Source organism: Nomascus leucogenys, chromosome 8, assembly GCF_006542625.1.
Source record: "Nomascus leucogenys isolate Asia chromosome 8, Asia_NLE_v1, whole genome shotgun sequence".
Taxonomy (NCBI): domain Eukaryota; kingdom Metazoa; phylum Chordata; class Mammalia; order Primates; family Hylobatidae; genus Nomascus; species Nomascus leucogenys.
The window spans coordinates 20018655-20041189 of record NC_044388.1 but is presented as its reverse complement, the minus strand read 5'-3'; the positions used below and the strand labels follow the sequence as shown (position 1 = coordinate 20041189).

General features: G+C 40.4%; 1 protein-coding gene across 1 annotated transcript in view; it reads left to right on the top strand.

The window, feature by feature from the left end:
• The window catches only part of COL6A6 (collagen type VI alpha 6 chain), a 105525-nt gene that overhangs the window by 63738 nt on the left and 19252 nt on the right, over positions 1-22535 (top strand). Inside the window, exons 24-32 of the mRNA XM_030816841.1 lie at positions 1940-2002; positions 2768-2818; positions 4501-4536; positions 5631-5693; positions 11949-12011; positions 13134-13169; positions 13289-13325; positions 15274-15285; positions 19290-19783. Coding sequence (XP_030672701.1) covers positions 1940-2002; positions 2768-2818; positions 4501-4536; positions 5631-5693; positions 11949-12011; positions 13134-13169; positions 13289-13325; positions 15274-15285; positions 19290-19783 — 855 coding nt within the window. The remainder of the gene's footprint in view (positions 1-1939; positions 2003-2767; positions 2819-4500; positions 4537-5630; positions 5694-11948; positions 12012-13133; positions 13170-13288; positions 13326-15273; positions 15286-19289; positions 19784-22535) is intronic.

Genomic DNA, 22535 nt, shown 5'->3' with positions numbered 1-22535 from the left:
CCTTCTTGCCCCTGAAGAAGGCTCTAGGGGAAGTGGTATCACTGGTAAAAATCAAGTTTATCTTACCAGGGGTAGACATAGATAAAGGGACCCTAGAGGTGACCTTGGGGAAGTAGATAAACAGGAGCAGGGCAGTTGTGCCTTAGAAGATCATTATTAATACAAAAGACTTGGTGGGGGGTCGGGGGTGGTCAAGAATTTAGATGGCAAGTGCCCCAAAGAAAACCCAAATCCTCTGTACTGCCCCAGGGTGGACTGGGCACTCTAGACTCATGATTCACTGAGATAAACCTCAAACACTTACCCCTACCTTACTCCAGTAAGTTCACATTTCCAGGAGGCAAGCAACCTGGCAGTTAATCCTGGGCTCAACACTTGACTCTACCAATAACCAAACATGTGGCCCTAGACAAGCCATATGACTTTCCTTGCTTCCTTACCGTAAGGCAGATGTTCTTAAATTTTAGTGTGCGTATGAATCAGCCGAGAAGCTTATGTAAAAGCACATATTGTTGGGTTCCACTTACCAGAGTCTAATCCAATGGGATCCAAGAATTTTCTTGACACATGAACCCTGGATGCGGCTGTGGTCCCCACAGCACACTTTGAGAACCACTGTCCTAAAAGGCATCAAGGCAGATGATCTCCTGCTTCCCTTTCATAGAATCCTATTCTTCATTACCCCCAGAGTTCAGTGCTGGTGGTCACTTGTCCATTTTCCCTTATGTTGGTTTTCTGTCCTTAAAAAAGATGTACTGATTCCCCACCTTTTAAGTGTAGGTTGCACATACATTCAAACTCTTTCTTCCAAAGAGTACAGTATAGAAGGGAAGGGAGATGGACAGTAACTTGGCATTAGGGAAACTTGACTGCCATTATCTCAACCAGAAGATCAAGGTTACTGTCAACAGTGATGTCGTGTTGATTGTATATACCCTTAATATGATGTGATGAGAATGGCCTTTTACCTGTGTAATCTTCCTCCCCCAAACCTATAAGCCCAGTCTAATCAGAAAAACAGCAATGGGGGACATTCTACAGAATGCCTGGCCAATACTTCTCAAAATGGTCAAGGTTATCAAAAAGTCTGAGAAACTGTCCCAGTCTAAAGGAGCCTATGGAGACATACCATGTGGATCCTGGATGGGATCCTGGAACAGGAAAGGAATATCAGGTTAAAAAAAAAAAAAAAAAGAAAAAATCTGAATAAAGTATGGGCTTTAGTTAATAATAATAAATCAGTATTGATTCGGTTGTGACAAATGTACCCTAAAAATGCAACTAGTGTAATGTAATGTTAAAAATAGGGGCAAATTGATGTGGATATATAGGAACTTTCTGTATTATGTTCACAACATTTCTGTAAATTTAAAACTATTCCAAAATTAAAATTGTTACCTTTTTATAAAAAGGAGTTAACCTTCCTCTGTAAACCTGTGTTGATTTCCCATGTAGCTGAACTTTCCTCAACATAATACTGAGATTGATTAATAACACACAGTAGATGTTCTACTAGTCAGAAGTTAGAAACTATTGCCAGGATATCATGCTCCCTTGGTTAACTTGATTCTCCCTCAGAATATTAAAACTAGATTAATCAATCTGCCATCTTTGCAGAGGCCAGATGATTTGCATGAATCATCCTGGAAACGATTTTGTTAATTTTTTTAAAACAGTACAGAGCTTTTCTCTCGACTCATTTTCATGGCATTGAGCTGCTAAGATGGCAACTTGCACTAAACAATAAATCATGCTTGCTGAGGCTTCACTGATCAATGGAGGACACCTCCCTGGCCAACAACAGCAGTTCCTCTTGTATCACTTGCATGACACACAGTTCCGGGCACAAACCCATTGTTGTGTGTGATCCACACAGATGAGCTGAATTAGTGCCATCATTTCCAATTTCCAACCTAAAAACAATCTTTCTGTTTAACAGGGAGAACCTGGAGATCTGGGAGAAAAAGGAGCTGTTGGCTTTCCTGGTCCTCGTGGCTTGCAGGTTTGTATGTTGTCACTAGTTTTGATCTGGTTCTTGGAATCTTTTAGTTCAGTAGACATCTGGTGTGGTTCTCTGAAGAGAGTTTTAAGGATACAATCCTGATGAAGTTTTATAGTTTTCTAGAAATTAAGAGGGATATTGTCTTCATCTTAGTTCCTTGTCCAGCTTTCCCAAGGTGGCAATTCCCCAGGTGCCAAATATCATGGCCAGAATGCTCTTGAAGCCAAATAGTAAAACAAACAAAACTTGTCTTCAGCAATCCCATAACGCTTTTTCCAGCCTTTCCTTTTATCAGAGCCTCTTTGTCAGAAACCCGTTCCATCCTTCCCCCACTGCTCAGGGTTTCTACAAGGGTCAGACAGTAGCCAATACCGGGGCATTTACTTCTTGTTTTTGTCTAGCAAACTGAAAATGGTATTAAAATACAAGTGTTATCAGGGAGAGGTAATACTACTATCTCCTCTTATTGAAAGATTATTATATGCCTGATTTTTTGTTCATTCAATCCTCATAACAACCCATGAGTAGGTATTATTCCCAGTTTACTGATGGTAACACCTAGGGACAGTGCATTGTCTGTATCTGTTACTAACAATTACCTTTAGTACTACTATCATAAAATGTTGGTGGCCTGCCCCAGAAGGAGGATCGTGTGTCCTGGTTTTCCTTTATCAAACCAAAAAGCTGGCAATCTTGTCCTCTTGAGGAATAAGCCTGTCTCTATCTGTAGTCTGGGATGTTGGTAATCAGTTGCTCTGTTCACAGGGCAATGATGGCAGTCCAGGTTATGGTAGTGTCGGACGCAAGGGAGCAAAGGTAAGTCAAGTCTGCTGGAAGCTGGACGTTTTCCATTTATTTTTTGTTGCTGGTTTTGTTTGCCACATTTAAGAGAAACAGGGAAGCAAGATTGTCTAAGGCAATCTTGGACAGTTAGAAATATATTTCAATAATTTATTTGCTGATATCCCATGAGGAATGTGGTAGAAAAGAATGTGATGGTTTGAGGTGCAGGCAACAACTGAAAGTTGAAAATAAATTTTCTGTTTTCTGCAGTGATATATGGCCCTAGTCTGACTTGTTCCAGCCTGAACAGTGCATGTAATCTTAGCCGCTCTAGGCTCAAGTTTACTCACGGAAGCATTCCAAAATTAGTCCTCTTCTTACTATGTTTGATTTAGCCGGTAGTGAGAGATTGTGCAGGAGTTTTCTAAATGTACTGGGCCAAGCAATAACTTAGAAATAAAACTGTGCATCAGAATAGTAATTTGATATTGTCATTGAATATTTAGGTGGCTGGAACTGAGGGATAAGTTTACCAAGACCAGTGATTTCTGTATACTAGCAATTACCACTAAGAAGTCATAATGAAAAAGATCCCACCATAATTACAAAATACAAAAAAACATAATAGAGTTAAGGATATCATGTCTGCAAAATGTTTGAGACCTATGACAGCGAATTGCTGAGACAGAAAAGAGAACTTCAATAAATGGAGAGGCATTCCAAGATCTTGTTGGAAAGTCTAAAATATTGAAGGATGAACATAATTCAAAGTGAAATACCAATGGGAATAATGCAAGAGGCCATCTGGAAGAATAAAGAACCAAAAACTAGAACTGTTTGAAAAATAAAACTAATGAATGAGGGATTTCCAGTGAAATGTTCATTAGAACAGAGAACAGTTAATATTCCATAATATAATCCCTTACTATCTTACAAGAAGGGAAATATTAAGTAGCCTATGGCATTGGAACATTAGCCACCCTATAAAATGAATGTTTATGAAGTTTATAATTATGTAAAGAAATTTTTATGTGACACTTTCAAGTAAAAATTTAGAATATACTCAGAAAACATTTATCCCAATTGTGTTACATTGCATTTTTAAAAGCTAAAAGGAAATAATAAAATGTATATAATCTTTCTGGGCAGTTAGATTTTGGTGATTTTTCTTCTTTCTATTTTTTTGATTTTATACATGTTTGAAGATTTATTATAATCAGGAAATGAACTTTATTTTAAATTAATTATATACTTTTTTATCCAGTAGGGATTATTATATCTCTTCAATTATGGTCTTTGAACAAAGTAAGGTAAACAGAGGACACTAAAATGAATGATCAAGTTTAGACTCTCCATAGGCTTTCCAAATTTCTCCACTGAAATTGATTTTAAGATCGTCTCAGAGACATATGGCCAAATGACCACCTATGCTGTTACATGCATACAAAAGAAGGAAAGCCGAATTGTAACTCTTCAGATGTATACTTTTAGCCACCTAGGTAGTTATGATATACTGATGAAACCCTTAAATACTTTAACTTATAATTTAGTTTGTTTCTCAAATACTGCTATTTCACTTCCAGATTTCAATTGTTTTGGCCCTTCCTTAATTCAGAGGTACCAAAACTACACAGGGCAGCAGGTAAATTGAAAGTCAGTGTAGACTTCATTGGGTGATGTGTGCCTGTATTAATCTTCCCTCCTGTCCATTACAGGGACAAGAAGGATTCCCTGGAGAAAGTGGACCTAAGGTACCGTGTGCTTCCTAGTAACTAGAGATCAGTCAGAAATACTCCTGGGAGTTATGAAATGTATCCTAGGCCAGTAGAAGAACAGTTAATGATAAATAAATGTCCTACCTTTGTGGGGAGAAGGAGGGAAGAAAGAAATAGACCAAAATTTTTTCAATTTTTAAGATTATACATTTGTTTAGGACTGTAAGGCTTAAAAAGTATTTCTAGTTTTTTAATCAATATGAGAAGATAGAAAACTTATCCTTTTAATTTTTTTTCCTCAAATTTACTCCTTCGCTCTATCATATATATTTTCTTATTTACTCAAAGAACAGTATAATGTAAGGCCAGGCACAGTGGCTCATGCCTGTAATCCCAGCACTTTTGGAGGCCAAGGCAGGTGAATCACTTGAAGTCAGGGATTCGAGACCAGCCTGGCCAACATGGCAAAACCCCATCTCTAAGAAAAATACAAAAATTAGCTAGGCATGGTGGTGCATGCCTGTAGTCCCAGCTACTCAGGAGCCTAAAGTGGGAGGATCACTTGAACCCAGGAGATGGAGGTTATAGTAAGCTGAGATCTCTCCACCGCACTCCAGCTTGGGTGACACAGCGAGACTCTGTCTCCAAAAAAAAAAATAAATAAAATAAAAGTAGAAAGAAAAGTATAATGTAAAGAAAATCAGAGTTATTTGATTTTACCTATCTCGATTTTCCCAATATGTTTATAAATCATCTTTAGATAACTAGTTAGCAATGACATCTTCTACCTTGGAGATACCACTTTTTCTAGAAACCCTTACTGAACTCAGTAAACCCATACTGAACCCAGGTCCTATGATAGAGTCAGAGGATAAAATAAAGAACAAAGTTCATTTCTCCAAAGAGCCAGTGTTCTCACTGGGGAGACAGCAAAGTGAAACAATGCTGATGCAGTGTGCTATGTAGAGAGTTACACAAATGGAAACACACACACACACACTCTTCAAAGAAGACTGTTAAAAATGCATATGAAAAATCTCTTCGTGTTAGAATCAGTTTAAAGATGCAAATATGTTACATATGTATATGTTTGATTTTAATAACTATTTTACTTTAATGAATGTATTTAGGGTGAGATTGGGGACCCTGGTGGTCCAGGAGAGACTGGGCTGAAGGGAGCTAGAGGCAAAATGGTAAGCTTCTTAGATTGCAATTGCTGACAACCTCACTACATTGGGAAGTCCTTCTTCGTGCATTTACAATAATTTGAGTAGTCTTCTGTTACCAGTGACTTGCAAAATGCATGTGTTTTCTATGAAGGCAAACTTGGGGAAGGGGAATGGATATTCATCTCTCAATGCCAGTGCAAAAACAATGAACTGTTTGCTTTTAGTGAGCAAGTTCACCTGTTCTTGCTGCCAGGGTACCATACTTAACACTGGTAATAAGATTTTTAAAAAGAAATCCTTGTGATTCAAAACAGTTTTTACACTGCCAAAATGTAGTTAGTTTAATCCGGTCTCCCTGGCAGGTTTACTGCAACCTAATGCCCACTGGCATCTTGTCTTCACTATTCAGGTTTTATTAATCTACTTTTAATGAGATATATGCAGAAAGGTCTTCTCATTTAGCTCAAGGAGCTCTTGAGCTTTGTGAGAAAGTTTGCTTACTATGGAACTGAGTAGGTCTTTATTCTGTAGAGGGTCTTAGATATTGCCTAGTGCTTTGAGTCACTTGGAATAAACACAGGTCTCCAGTACAATTCATCCTGTAGGCTTGCCTTGGGTTCCTGTGGGTTAAGAATGGATTTCTTGCATTTGCTGACTCTCTGTGTATCTTAGACTGTGTATAAGTGAGAATGCTGTTTTAGTTTTTTAAAAGACAGTCCTAAGATAATTGTCTCTTGATACAGCGATCATCTTTTTTCTTCAGAACAGCACTGATCAGGCAAACTGGTCTTAATTTATCATGTCAATTAGCAAGAATTTTAAAAGTCTGATAAAAATGTATACTTGAAATGGTTTTCCAGTTTTGTCTTCATAGCTAATTTTGCTCTGATCTATTTTTGTTTCTACAAACTATACGATCTTTATGTATAGATATTACTTGTGTAGGTTTTAGGGGTACAAAATAAGGAAACTCCTCTTCTGCCTCTTCCTCCCCTCACCTTCCTCCTACCCCCCTTCCTCCTCCCCCAACCCCCTCCCCCTCCTCCCCTCCCCCACCCTTCTCCCTCCTCCCCCTCCTCCCCTCCTTCCCCCTCCTCCTCCCCCTCCTTCCCCTCCCTTCCTCGCCTCCTTCCCTCCCTTCCTCGCCCTCCTTCCTTCCCCTCCCCTCCCCCTCCCCTCCCTTCCCCCTCCCCCTCCCCCCCTCCCCTCCCTCCCCCCCCCTCCCCTCCCTTCCCCCTCCCCTCCTCCCTCCCCCTCCCCTCCCTCCTCCCCTCCCCCCTCCCCTCCCCTCCCTCCCCCCCCTCCCCCTCCCCTCCCCCCTCCCCCTCCCCTCCCCTCCCCTCCCCCCTCCCCCTCCCCCCTCCCTCCCCCCCCCTCCCCTCCCCCCCCTCCCCCTCCCCCTCCCTCCCCCCTCCCCCCTCCCCCCTCCCCCTCCCCTCCCCCCTCCCCTCCTCCCCCCCTCCCCCCTCCCCTCCCCTCCCTCCCCTCCCCCTCTCCCCCTCCCCTCCCTCCCCTCCCCCCCTCCCCTTCCCTCCCCCCCTCCTCCCCTCCCCTCCCCTCCCCCTCCCCCTCCCCTCCCCCTCCCCTCCCTCCCCCTCCCCTCCCCTCCTCCCTCCCCTCCCCTCCCCTTCCCTCCCCCCCCTCCCCTCCCCCTCCCCCTCCCCTCCCCTCCCCCCTCCTCCCCCTCCCCCCCCCCCCTCCCCTCCTCCCCTCCCTGCCCTCCCCCCCTCCCCCCCCCTCCCCCTCCTCCCCTCCCCTCCCCCTCCCCCTCCCCCCTCCTCCCCTCCCCCTCCCCTCCCCCTCCTCCCATGAGAACTGCTTCCCAGCTGTAATACTTGTCCTCATACATGTTTTTGGATGGCTATCCATTAACATTATACTCTAAAAAAAAGATGACAGGTATAATTAGAAAAATAATTGGAAAAGACCTTCAAATTAATCCAGATGTTATCTGCATTGAAGTATCTCTGGATCATTTATTTCTCTTGGCTTATTAATGAAGAAGTTTAGCCTTGAACATCAGAAGCACGCTAACAAGTTCATGGTTGGATCCCTCCCCACAAAGGCACATTAATCATTTTTAAAGACAATAAACGAATGGGAAACATAAACTTTTTCTGTTGGCCTTTGAAAATATTTGAAATTCTTTTTTTTGTTCTCCATGTTGGACAATTTATTACTGTTCTTAACTTGCTCTTTCCACCCACCCAGCTACTTTTTCCACCTTTACATTAGCGTTTTTGGATTTCAAGTTGAAGTTTAGATATTGAAAAAATCCAGGTTTTCTCTCTGAAAGAGCTGAAGTTTCTATTGGAAGATTTTGGTAAAACTTCAACTTAAATTCTGAATGCTTCTTCAGTTCTCTTCGAATGATTATACTCCTTGTTTAAATTCTCTAAATCTTCACCTTGATTTTTTTCTTCAAAAAACATTTTTTAAATTTTGCCATGATTTTTAACCTGTTTTATTTTGTGTATATATATATGTTTGTATGCATTTTGTTTTTCTTTTTCCCACCTTTAAAAGCATGCACATAGTTTAAAGCAGGGTTTCTCCATATCAGCACTGTTGACATTTTGGGCTGGATAAGGCTTTGTTGAGGGGCTGTCCTGTGCCTTGTAGAATGTTTATCCATATCCTTGGCACCTACCCACTAGATTCCAGCATCAACTACCCTCTGTCCTCCCCACACCCCAGGTTATGACAATCAAAAACATCTTCAGACATTGCCATATGTCCCAGGGAAAAAAAGGAGTCAAAATTCTCTCTTGCTAAGAACCGCTGGTTTAGAGAGTCAAATAACAAAGTTTGTTATATTAAAAAAAAAAAATCCTTCACCCCCTCACTCACTCCCATTTCCTTCTCCCCGGAAACAACAGCTGTCACTTCCGAACTGATTTGTTTCAGAATTGACAATATGCCTCTAAATGTCATACTTACATTCTTACTTTTTTGATTTATAAATTTTAAGCATTATGAACTGATTCCTCCTGCTATAAAAGTTGCTGATATACCTTTCTTGATTTTCCCTTTATCTAAATCCTGTCTGAAAACATTTAGATGAGGCAAGTATTCTCTCCAACTTAATCCCGACCCAGAGCCTTCCAACCTGACCCACCTGATGGAGGTTCGTCTGTGGCTGGTGCCCAGCTGCCATACTGCAATCATCCTTCACCCTTCCCTTTGCCTCTCTTCTGCGTTGGATCTCTGCTTCTCATTCTTATTCTCAGACTCCTCCTGTTGGATTTCTCCCTTGTTTCATGGAAAACTCATCCAGTAGCCTGCTAAGAAGGGCTAGTTTTTGAAACAGCCAACATCTGAAAGGGATTTGTAGTACCTTGAGATGTGATTGGATATTTTGGCTGGTATACAGTTCTGGGTTGGAGTTAATTTCTCAGAATTTTGAAGGCAGTCATTCCTCCATTATTTCTAACTTCTTTTGTTGCTTGGGGAAGTCCAAAGCTATTCTGATTCCTGATGTGGCCAGTGTTCTCTCTCTGGCACCTTATTGCATAATTTCTCTGTCTGCAGTGTTTTGATATTTCCTGGGTTTTATGAGTTAGTGTCCATTTTTATCCATTTCCCAGGGCATTAGGTAGGTCCTTCATAGGCACTAGGAGCCTGGAAATATGTGTCCTCCAAAGAAGTGTTGGTCAATTATTTTGATGATTTCTTGCCCTCTATATTCTCTATTCCCTATTTATAAAATACCTATTATTGGGTGTATTAGTATAGCCCTTTAATTTTCTTATTTTTTCTGTTCTATCCTCCAGCTTTTTGTCTTTTTGCTCTACTTTCTGGGAGAGTTCGTTGAGTTTATCTTAGTGTTTCATACTTGAATTTTCAAGAGCTTGTTTCTCTGAATGTTCCTTTTTATAGCATACTGTTTTTGTTTCATGATTAAAATATCTTCTCTAACCTGAGAATATAAATATTTTTGTCTTTTTTGCCCAACATAGTCTGTTTCCTGCATTTGATTTTCCTGTTTTGAACTCTATTACTCAGATGTTTCAGGAATGAGCTATTTCTTCATATTTAAGAATTGAAGACAAAAAGACTGATTGGGGTCAGGCGCAGTGGCTCACGCCTATCATCCCAGCACTCTGGGAGGCCTAAGCAGGCAGATTGCTTCAGCCCAGCAGTTTGAGACCAGCCTGGGCAACATGGCAAAACCCCGTCTCTACAAAAAATACAAAAATTAGCCCAGCGTGGTGGCATGTGCCGGTAGCCCCAGCTACCAGGGAGGCTGAGGTGCGAGGATCACCTGAGCCCAGCAAGTCTTGGCTGCCTTGAGCTGAGATTGCACCACTGCATTCGAGCCTGGGTGAGACTGAGACCCTGTCTCAAAAAAAAAAAAAAAAAAAAAAAGCGACTGATTGGAAGCTCTGAGAACATGAGTGGGGCTTATCAACTACCAGTTTCCCAAAGAGAGTGATCTAGCTAAATTATTTAGCAAACCTCTGAAATCAGTATCTTTTGGTCTTTCTTCTTTGTCTAGTGAAGTTCTCCTGAAAAACTTCTTACAATTTCCTACCTGGAGAGTAAAGTTCTGGCTGCCAGCTTTCTAGGAGCCATACAGAAAAAGAGAGCTGGAGACTCACATTTACTGTACATACCCTCATTTACTCTCCCTGACTCAGATACTGTAGGTTCTTAACTCAGCCTAGAGTCCCACCTCGGTTTTACCTCTCTTTGTTGCTAGGGTGGGAAAAGGGACATTCACCCAACCCTTGAGAATGGAGAGGAGATTTGGGGATTCCTAAAATGATTTTCAACTAAACATCTTTACTTCACCTTTTTCCCTCACCTCCACTTCTGGAGGTTCCCGGTGCTGCCAAATCCTCAGCCTTCTGGGACGTATGATATAAAACACATTGGTTCTTGGCCTTCCCTGCTGCTGGCTTAGGATTCAACTTTCTCAGGTCTTTTCAGTCATTTAACACTTACACATTTGCGTTCCAGACTCACATTTTATGGCTGTCATCTCCTTTTTCATTCTCCCCACCCTTGTTTTTTGCCTTTAAAATAATCTACTTACTGTCATTTTAGTAAGATATTGGAAAGGAATGAAAGTAAATACCTGTACTCAATCTGCTCTTTTCTCCTTGGAGGTTAACCTTTATCTTCTAAATAAAAATATTTTATTTTTCACTCAACCAAGCACACTGTCAATATCATTGGAATGCCCAAAGGATATCAATCATCATTTACTGTTCTGTAGGTAATGCTTTTACGAATTAAGTTGATTTTAAACTTCATTTTTTATTCCTATAAAAGTTGTAAATCCTGTGGCATTTTGAATGAAGAAATATCCCAATTTTTAAACTAAATCCTAGCTTTATGATAAACTTATTGTTGAATGTACATGAAAATATTTCTGACATCTAGTAAGCAGATAACAACTGTTATTATTGCTGTTATTCCCCATTTCATTACAATGTTTCCAACTAATGATTGTGTTTCTGTTGTTTTAAAAGTTTTTGTATTTCAATTTTTTCTAGACTTTTTGCTTTTTGTTTTTTCAGTTTAGTTACCTACCACTCCATTTAGATAAAAAGTTTTGCTTTGACCAGCAATTCTAGTCCTAGCAATCTTCCCTAAGGAAATAATCAGAATTATGCATATAACTTTATAATAGCATTGCCTTATAATAGCATAACCTAATAGTGAAATCAATCACTTGAGAGTCACATGGAACTTTTTAAAAGATGATTATTAACGCCTGACAGTGACTGACAGAATTGAATTCATCTGGTATGAAAGAAGCAGCTGTGATAATAGGGTGTCCTGGCAGGTGGGAGTCCTATTACCTATTGCCTATTACAACAACAAACAGTAAGGGACTAACTAAATTTCCTATTGCCTATTACAACAACAAACAGTAAGGGACTAACTAAATCATGGTACAACCATGTGATGGGATACTATGCAGCTGTGAAAAATGATTTTGCCAAATAACGTTTAGTAATTGAAAATGTCCTGAGATATATTTAGTTTAAAAGGTAACAGAGAACAGTATGATTCAAATGAGTTTTAAAAAGGAATATATGTCTTAATACCAAAAAAAATTAAGAAAAGACATCAAAATGTTAATGAGGATTATTTGGGGAAGAAGGGATTGCTGGGAATAGTTTTTCCTTCTTTATGTTTTTCGGAAAACTCAATTTTCTAAAATAAAAGTGAAATTTTCACCTTTGAATTTTAATTTTTTTAATTTGAATTTACACACACACATACACATATGTATAAATAAAATTTTAAAATAAATTCTCCTTTGAGATATCTGCTGGGCTTCCAGGAGAGATGGGATCCCCTGGGGAACCAGGACCTCCTGGACGTAAGGTAAGTAGAAAAACTATAAACCACACCAGGTCCTTTTCCACTAAAAAAAAAAGTCAGTGCATGAAATCTTCATTGTCCAAATGTGCATGCCTTCTGTCTCTGCTTCTTGGCCACTATTTTCCCACCTTTATGAGGGAGAAAATACTGATTAAATATTTAGAGGAGAAAAAATACTGATTAAATACATCTCTTGAGAGAGCGGGGAAATTGAAGGAGGAAATCAAAAGTATTTAGACTAAAATGGTATTTCTCAATTATCATATTCTGTATCCGTGCAATCTTTCTACAAGTAATAAATGATCATTAAATGAATGGAAGTGAAAGGAAATAGTGACTGTGATCAATGTTGCGTTCACCTGGAACTTATTTGCCTCAGGAGTTCAGGTGGGGCTCTGTTGCATTTTTTTCTTGGGTGTCTCTCTTTGAAAGAAGCCAGACACTCCTCTTCTGAAGATGGGATTGAACACATAAAATTAAAACCAGTTCCATTTGTTCTTCTATCCCAAACTCTGACAGATTTTTATATGTGTGTGTGTGTGTGTGTGTGTGTGTGTGTGTGTGTGTGTGTGTTTATATATGTTTTGTTTTGGGAAGGTAGTTGAGATAAACTTTCCAGATGTTCAAGTTGAGTCCGATCCTTTTGTCAGCTAACCAATGATGGGAACAGATTAAGGTTCAGCTCTGGCTGCTGTTCAGTGGCTCAGTCAAAGAATGGGGGTTGAAGATCTTGAAACTTCTGCTGTGAAAGAGGGCAACTGCACATGTGTGGCTCACTGTAGCTAGTCCTGAGGCATAGGCGTGCTCCAGAGCTCTGCGGCAAGTGTCAGGTTATCAGCTCCATCCTGGTAATTCTGGACAACGCTTGTTATCCAGAGATGGACCTGGAGGAAAGTGGCCTCTCAAGGCTTGTGTGCACCAAGCTTGCTGCTTAAAGTTTGTTCTTTCCATAATGTTACTGTTAATTAGGTAATGAGTATCTACCTGCATTCTTTTTTGCCTCTTACAATTTAATGAGAATAAAACTTTTAAAAGTTATCACTTTCTGAGGGCGATGTTGGTGCACACTGGCTACTGATGTGTATGTCTAGAGGCATTAAAACAATGTTTTGTTTGTTTTCCTAGGGTGTGAAAGGAGCCAAAGGCTTCGCTTCATTTTCTGTACGTATCTCCCGACTACAACAGAGTGCTCTGAGTGCTCCATTAAATTTACTTATTTTTAAACTTCAGGGCCTAGCAGTTTGTTGTTTAATTGTTTCTGTTTTATTTTTGAACTGCAGACATGTGAGCTCATTCAGTATGTGCGAGACCGCAGTCGTAAGTACCCTGCTTAAAATGATCACCCAAGTTGTCAGCATTCATACAAGAAAAGCAGAGAACTCTACACTCAGATTTGAAACAATTCACCAGCCAATTTCTTAAAGTTAGATATGTCACTGCATGTATTTTTGAGTCAGCATAGACTGGTGACTTTTAACTCCCTCTCTGGCTGCTATCATGTCAATTGAAACCCATGTCAAGCAGTAAGAAATAATCTATTGAGTGCTTTTAATCTAATGAAAATTGAGATTTAATGTCTGAATTCACCTAATAGTGAAATCAATCACTTGAGAGTCACATGGAACTTTTTAAAAGATGATTATTAATGCCTGACAGTAACTGACAGATTGAATTCACCTGGTATGAAAGAAGCAGCTGTGATAATAGGGTGTCCTGGTGGGTGCGAGTCCTGACTTTGGTTTATTGTTTGTTATTCCTCTCCTGGGAGGACATGTTTGATTATTTTTTGTTGGACTGATTGATTTGCTTTAAAAATTCATAGTAATACTCATTCTGCCAATGTTTTTTTTCTTTCTCAAAATTTTAAAATCAAAGTGACATTTTAATTTGGCAGATGCTGATTTGAATTTGTTTTAAACTCTTCTAACAGCCTGTTCTATCAAAATATGTGTTGATACAATCAAAAAAAATGTCATGTGCAAGATTAGGAGAGAGTTGACTCTTCAGTGTTCATCTACAAATGCATAATGACTTTCCAAATAACAATATGACAGAAAAGAGGAGCCAAAAGTTTCCTCCAGATATTTTGGGGGAAGAAAAATAAATTAGAGCCTATTTCTGTAGAGAACATTGGTCTCAAAGACAGACATTTAAAAGCTTTGAATGCAGTATCTGTTGGAACTCTGTCTTTTTGTAGCAGAATAGAACCATGATGGGAATCAAAACACATATATACATTGAGTCATGAAGATGGGTTGTTTTGGGGCTCAATTAGCGCGGTAGGTTTTATGACATAGGAACCATGTAAATTGTAATGACTGAAGGGCAAATCCAAGTATGTTGAGACCTGATCTTTTAAAATTTAAGGGACTCAATACAAAATCGCAAATCTGAAAGTGGGTGCAAAGGTATTTCAAAAGTAAGTGTTATTTAGAACAAAAAAGAGAAATCATAAAACCATTAACTTTTGCATATTTTATTTTATAAGAGTATGTGATTGTGCGAACAACATGGCTAGGGTTCCTGCCAGGAAAGGCATTGTAAGGGGCCCCTGCAAGAGAGAAGTCTAAAGCAGCATTGTCCAATAGAAGTTTCTGCAGTGATGGAAGTGTTCCCTGTGATGTCCAGTACAGTAGCCACAAGACACATGTGGCTTTGAGCATTTCAAATGTGGCTAGTGCAACTGAGAAGCTGAATTTTTATTTAATTCTAATTAATTTTAATAGCTGCATGTGGCTTGTGGCTGCCATGTTGAACAGTACAGGTCTAAAGCAAGTGTTCATTTAATTCAGAGTAAATCCACCTCGGATACTTACATAACATATAAATATGCATATAATATACATATAGTATATACATATATACTATACATAGATATGGATATATTTGTGTGTATGTGTGTATATAAATGATAGTTATAGATATCTACATGGGAAAAATTTAGAGAGAGGTTGGATCTTTCAGCTTTCCAAATTCAGCGCACCTCCCTGCAATGTCATGTTCCCTCCCAGGCAAAAATTCTTTGTTTCTTGACAGCCGGCTGCAGGCCGCTGATTTATGGCTGTATATTGTCCCATTTCCTTTGGAAGGAATAGTGCTTTTACCAAGATGTTAGACTCTGTCTGCATTTTCTCCAAACTCTGTTGCCTTGATTTTTGAGTCATCTACAAAAAGCAGACAGGATAGAACCTTTCTTTTCTGCACGATACAGAACTCTCTTCTCCTACCAAATAATAATCCAATCTCCTTTGTTCTTCTTCCCCAGCTGGCGGGCATGGTGAGTAATCTTTATTTACAGCATGCTTTAATCAAGCTCTAAAATGTCATACATCTGGAAAGATGAGTTAGAGCAATGTATTGGCTTCCAAATGACACAAATTTTATCTGGGCTTTCTTTGCTGCTGCCTTACACTGGTAGCAGAGTCTTGCCTCCAATAAATCACTCAGTTGTAGCTGAGCTTCACAGCTATTTCTCAACCAAGCGATTTGCTTTTTTATGAATAAAAAATCATTAAGATATTAATATCTTAATGACTAACATCACCATTCACCTTTTAAAGGTTTTAAAAATGTGTTGGGTTTTTTTTTTAGACAGGGTCTGGCTCTGTCACACAGGCTGATCACTGTTCATTGCAGTCTTGACCTTCTGGGCTCAAGTGATCCTTCCACTTCAACCTCCCGAGTAGTTGGGACTACAGGCACATGCCATCATGCTTGACTAATTTTCGTATTTTTTGTAGAGGCAGGGTTTTGCCATGTTGCCCAGGCTGGTCCTGAACTCCTGGGCTCAAGTGATCCACCTGCTTTGGCATCTCAAAGTGCTGGGATTACAGGTGTGAGCCACTGCGCCTGGCCAAAAATAGTATTTCTTACTCCCTTCATTTTCTCCCTGTGTCATATCATCTCTGTCATCCAGTGATTAATTAGGGATTAAGATGCAGAAGGCAGAATAAAAGTGGGGATAATCAGATAGCAAGTAAGTGGAATGTGCAACTCAGATAATGCCAGAATCCATGGAGCTCACGCCTGATGTTAATTGTCAAGTCAGCTTCATATTTTTCAGTGCTAGTTTTCAGGTAGCTTACCAAACGCTTCTTACATGATGTTTTTGTGTAAACTTATCACCCTCTTATACATTTATACACTTTTACCTTTTGTATAAGCCCACCAACCCATGTCCTCTGATTGCTTATCCATGCATTTAAGAATATTTGTTGAAGGCCTAGTAAGTGCCAGTATCTGTAGCAGGCATTAGGGATACAGAGTTGAATAATAAACCTGCTTCCTGTGCTCAGAAACTTCCATTCTTATGGAGGATCCAGATCACAAACAAACAAACAAAGGGAAGCCCAGCACATTAGGTGCTGTTTGAAAGAGATAAAGCATAGGATGCTGTGTCCTGGGATAATGTAAGGGGGGGAGATATTTTTGGACAGAGGGCTCTTTTTGGGGGCAGTGAAATTAAAGCTTAGACTGAAGAACACAAAGGAGCTGTCTTTCGGCTGGGCACGGTGGCTCACGCCTGTAATCCCAGCACTTGGGAGCCCGAGGCAGGCGGATCACGAGGTCAGGAGTTTGAGACCAGCCTGGCCAACATAGTGAAACCCTATCTCTACTAAAAATACAAAAAATTAGCTGGGCGTGGTGGTACACGCCTGTAATCTCAGCTACTTGGGAGGCTGAGGCAGGAGAATCGCTTGAACCTGGGAGGCAGAGGTTGCAGTGAGCCGAGATCACACCACTGCACTCCAGCCCAGGTGATAGTGTGAGACTCTGTCTCAAAAAAATAAAGAAAAAAAAACCCAAAGGAGCCATCTTTCAAGAGCTGGGCACAGGGAACTTTAAGTGCAAAGGCCATGAAACAGAACAGACCTGGGCATTTCGTAGGAACTGATGGAGTCCAACAAGGTTGAGACATAGGGAGCGGGGGAGAGTAGTGCATAAAAACATGGGGAATAGGCAGAGGCCAGAGCAAGCTGAGCTTTGCACATTATGAGGAGGCTGGATTTTATTTGAGTTGTGATGGGGAGGGTATTAAAGAGTTTGTTGAAAGTACGTAGGGGAGGAGCATGATCTGATTTTAAAATATTACTTGGGCTGCTATGGGGAGAGTGGATTGTGGCAAGGGTGAAGGGTAGGAAATGTCAAAGCCAGAGGCCTAGTTTAGAGAGGACTGTAGTATTCAGGCAAATATGATGGTGACCTGGATGAGGACCATCAGTGTTGTGTTTAGGTTACATGGCAGTGGTTTGGGCTGATCCTTGTCTCCCTGTTCTTTCTTTCACCTCCTCTGTGGCAAGTAGCAGTCCTCAGTACATAGTGTGAGGTCACAGAGCCATGTTAGTTGGGGAACCGCACATGGCAATCCCTCCCTTTTTGAGGAGGGCCTCCTAGGTACCACTGCAATCCAGCCTAGGCTTCTTCAGAATCCTTGGGACTCCTGGCAGCTTGCTGGGTTTTTAGGGCTTATGTTTTGGAAGCTGAATTAGTCCTTAGGTTTTTCCCCTAAAAACTTGAATTTTTTTCATATCTTCAGCCAGTGCTGTGAACCTTCCCCCACCCTTCTCTCTAAATTGTATCTGAAGCATTTTTGTTGGTGGTGTTTCCATGTGCAAATAACCACCCCCCCAAAAATCAGAAGAATCACTTTCACGTTTAGTTCTACTCACTTTTTTAAACAATAAAAGTGACACCTCAATTTATAAAAATCTGTTCACCCCAGTAATTTAGACTTAGAGACTAATAAATGATTTCCTGTCTCCATCGAGATGAACAGTTTGATTTGGGTTTGAACATTTATTCTCACTGGTACTTCTTTTGCCTTTGAAGGACGTGGAGTCAAGGACGGGAGGAGGTCATAGTTTAGCACCAAGGTGGGCAAGGCCCAGTTGGCCCATGGCAGAGGGATGTCTCCTTGCCAGCCTGTGTGAGCCCCAGCAAGTCTGAGTTCCTGAGCTTGTCGTAAAGCAAGATGGTCTTTGCTGTGTTTATTATCTCTGAATCTGACTTGCTGATATCTGAATGAGAGGAGGCACCTCTCCAAGAGAAACACATCACTGGGGTGTCCTTTTACCAACCAAATCCCAGCACTGGGCATCTCACGTATTATTAAACTTTTGTGATTTCTATACCTGTTGCAAAGAACTGCCCTTTGTTGAGCTCTTTCTCATTCATTCAGCATTTGTTAGATATCTGATATATGGCAGGGACTAATAACTTAGAAGATCAGCAGATATTGTTCCTATCCATGCATCATAAACTAAGATAAATGAACATTAATCAGATAATCAAAAATAAGTTGTCAACTGTGACAAGTGCAAAGTACTGAAATTAGAATGAATTGGAACCAATGAGTACGGATGCATAAATATGCAATTAACACTTACAGTAGAGCTTACCAACCATAATCAGTTTCTCTAAGTAATAAGGCATATTTATTGAGTAAACTTGCATTTGTAACTTTTAAACAAAAATGTATCTGTTAAAGCTTTCCTCAGTCTCCTTTTAGTGATGTATTTCTCACAGTGAAAAAGTCTGGAATGATAACAGCAATGGTTGACATTTATTGAGCACCTACTATGTGCCAGGTTCTGTTATTCTAAGTACTTTACCTGTGCTGATTCATTTAATGCTCACCTCAGGCCTATGTAGCAGGTGATGTTATGACTCACATTTTACAGATGAAGAAACTGAGGCACAGACAGGATGAGTAATTCAGACAGGGTCACATGGCTGGTTAGTGATTGGGCCAGGGTGCTAAACTCTACCCTGTATTGCCTACTCTCTTTGCGTCTCATTCTTTGCTCTGTAAACTATGTCAGTTTTCTTCCAATTTTTCTAAAATTATCAGAGCTTTCACAGCCTTTCCTTTTTAACTCTTATTACATTTCCTTATTAAGTAAAAAAAGAAACGTGTTTAACTGAGTAAAGTTCCAGCAACAAAACTCGATACTTTTGATCCAGTCTCTGTAGGTGAAGGGTATTTCCAGGAGCTCTCTATTGTTTAGAAGGAATTTGATAATGAACTTTAACATTTCATATAAAATAAAACTGAATTCCAGATGTTTTCCTTTTGTGCTTGATTCAAAAGAGCAGACTCAGCTTTTGGAATAACATCTATAATTATTCAAGATTTAAATATATTTTACATGTTTGTTTTAATACTTAAATTATTCTCTTTAAGTATTTGAATGGTTAACATTTAAAATTACTTTGCCTTCTATGTATCTTTTTTTTTTTTTTAAATAAGGATGCTATGTGATAAGGGATATGCTCTTTTAGGAAAACCCGAATGCCCAGTGCACCCAACCGAGTTGGTGTTTGCCCTAGACCACTCCCAGGATGTCACTGAGCAGGAATTTGAGCGGATGAAGGAGATGATGGCTTTCCTGGTGAGAGACATTAAGGTCCGGGAGAACAGCTGCCCCGTAGGAGCGCGCATCGCCATCCTGTCCTATAACTCCCACGCCAGGCACCTCGTGCGCTTCTCAGACGCCTACAAGAAGAATCAACTTCTCAGGGAAATTGAAGCCATTCCTTATGAGAGATCCTCTGCCAGCCGGGAGATTGGCAGAGCAATGCGGTTTATTTCCAGGAATGTCTTCAAGCGGACGCTTCCGGGGGCGCACACGAGAAAAATCGCCACGTTTTTCAGCAGCGGTCAGTCTGCGGATGCCCACTCCATCACCACGGCCGCCATGGAGTTCGGCGCGCTTGAAATCATTCCCGTGGTGATCACTTTCAGCAACGTGCCCTCGGTCAGGCGCGCATTTGCGGTATGACGGTGAAACCTTTCACATGACAATTCTTATTTATCTTGCCTGTGTTCAGAAGCCCCTATACTACCTTGCCTTCAAAATCAGGGCCATTTGTTAGGAAGTTTAAAAAATTCTGGATTGGCGGAGTAGAATAAGTATTTCTTACAGTGTACTGGGAACATGTTAAGTTCTTTCTATTAAATGGGATAATGTCTATTATTAACCTGTTTAATTTTCACAAGTAGTATGTATAAAATAGATGATGAGAAAACTGAGCATGCAGAAGTTAAGCCACTTTTCCCGGTTCCCACAGCTAAGAAATGGCAATGTCACAACTTTACTCCAAGTTTGCTGTTCTAGTGCTTCCCCAGGCTACTCTTTGAGTTGTCTCTGAATCTAAAGATACTGAATCAGGAGGCCGGTAAACATACATGTCACTTAGTCAGGGTAGTAATTGTTCCTGTGTGTTGAGAGCCAATTTGCTGATTTTATAACTTCACCAATTATGTAACGACCCACAATTTATAAAGGAAAAGCCATTCCAGTTATAGCTTCTTAGCTTGAGGAGTAAAATCTCGAGTGTGTTGCATTCCTAAATAAATTCCCTGGGATTAAGACGACTGAGGATAACTTTAAAATATCCCGTTAATAGTGGCTCAGTGGCAGGGCTTCATCATTGGGGACCTGCTGGGCCCAGCAAAGGGTCCTTCCAGTTGGCCTCTTGGCACCACATGGTGTTCTGTTCTCCATGTGGAGACCATGAAGGGGGGGGCCCAGGGAGCAGCAAAGAGGCGTTGGAAAATTTAGCTTAAATAAAAAGTCCAGTGTCGGGAACAGTGGCTCACGCCTGTAATCCCGGCACTTTGGGAGGCCGAGGAGGGTGGATCACGAGGTCAGGAGATCGAGACCATCCTGGCTAACAAGGTGAAACCCCGTCTCTACTAAAAATACAAAAATTAGCTGGGCGCGATGGCAGGCGCCTGTAATCCCAGCTACTGGGGAGGCTGAGATAGGAGAATCGCTTGAACCCAGGCGGCAGAGCCAAGATCGTGCCACTGCACTCCAGCCTGGGTGACAGGGTGAGACTCTGTCTCAAAAGGAAAGAAAAAAAAAGGCCAGCCATTTGAAAATTTATTTAGAGAAAATAAGACAAGAAACAATCATTGTCTTCAAGCCTATGAAAAAGTATTACTGGAGAAAATTAGCCAGCTGAATTCCAAATTTGCAAAATCTCTTACTAGAGAAACTAGGGGTGACAGCAGTAGGAAACCTTAGGTTTTAAAAAAGAATTTTTGAAAGGCAATGTTGATTTACTGGGCATGGATTAATGCCAGTAGTCAAGATGTTACCTTTTTCTGCAGGTCTTTTATAAGGGCGGTCACTCTTCTGTGGAGGGTGACTTCTATTTTTCCTAGATTAGAGGCTAAAAGTGGCCTTTTGAGGCCCTTTCCACTGCTCTAAATTTTCTGTGAAAGTGTTGAAATAAGCATACAGAGTTGGAATATATTTCTCATCTGTAAAATATGGAAAGCAGAAAGCACCTGGTTCCTAGAGTTAGTGTGAAGATTAATTCATGCAACACTGCATTAGTGCCAGTACATAGTGAGCAATCAAGAATGACAGCTTTTGGCTGGGTGCGGTGGCTCACGCCTGTAATCCCAGCACTTTGGGAGGTTGAGGCAGGCAGATCATGAGGTCAAGAGATCGAGACCATCCTGGCCAACATGGTAAAACCCTGTCTCTCCTAAAATTACTAAAATTAGCCGGGCACGGTGGCATGTGCCTGTAATCCCAGCTACTCAAGAGGCTGAGGCAGGAGAATCGCTTGAAGCCAGGAGGCAGAGGTTGCAATGAGCCGAGATCGTGCCACTGCACTCCAGCCTGGGTGACAGAGTGAGACTCCGTCTCAAAAAAAAAAAAAAATAGCTTTTGCTTTATTAGCATTCAGTTGCTTGATCCTGAACAAAAATTTGCTTAATAATAATAAAATCTAGGTTGTAAAGGAGCTGAAACTGCTATTATTAATAGTAGCATCATTGAAATAACCTTAGAATTATGCAAATGAAAGACTGATGGATCAGGTTCAGATAGGGAAATGCAATAAAGTAGAAAAGGGTGGCTATGCATGGCTATGCAAATGGAGCTGCTATAAGAAGTAGCAGTAGCTAAAAAATTCTGTAAGTGATTTTGGTTACATAGTCCTTGTAATTCCCTCATCCCTTGGTTTTATTTAGTCATAAAAATAGACAACTTTCTCTCCAGATGCAAATTGTGATATAAACTTAAACTGACACAATTCCGCTCACCCACTCAAAGATGTGTGCACAACATTTAACTTCTGAAAATGTACTTTGTGTTTTAAATTTTTGAGTGTTCACAGTCTCACCTAGAAATTGATGAATCTGGTTTCTTGATTCTACTCAAATCTTCTAGAAACTCTTTACTCCTTTTTTGAAGAAGTTCATCTCAAAAGAGCACCAATGAAGGTTTAAATTCTTGATAATGACCCCCATTAATGTAAGCAGCATTGGCCCCCAACACTGCAACTTATATGTGATTATCTGATTAATATTTATTTTTCCTAATTTATGATGTGTGGCGATAGGAACAGTAACTGCTGATCTTCTAGGTTATAGGTCCCTGCCATATATCAGATATTTAACAAATGTTGAATGAATGAAAAAGCTCAACAAAGAGCAGTTCTTTGCAACAGGTATAGAAAGAACAAAAGTTTAATAATGTGTGAGATGCCTAATGCTGGGATGTAGGT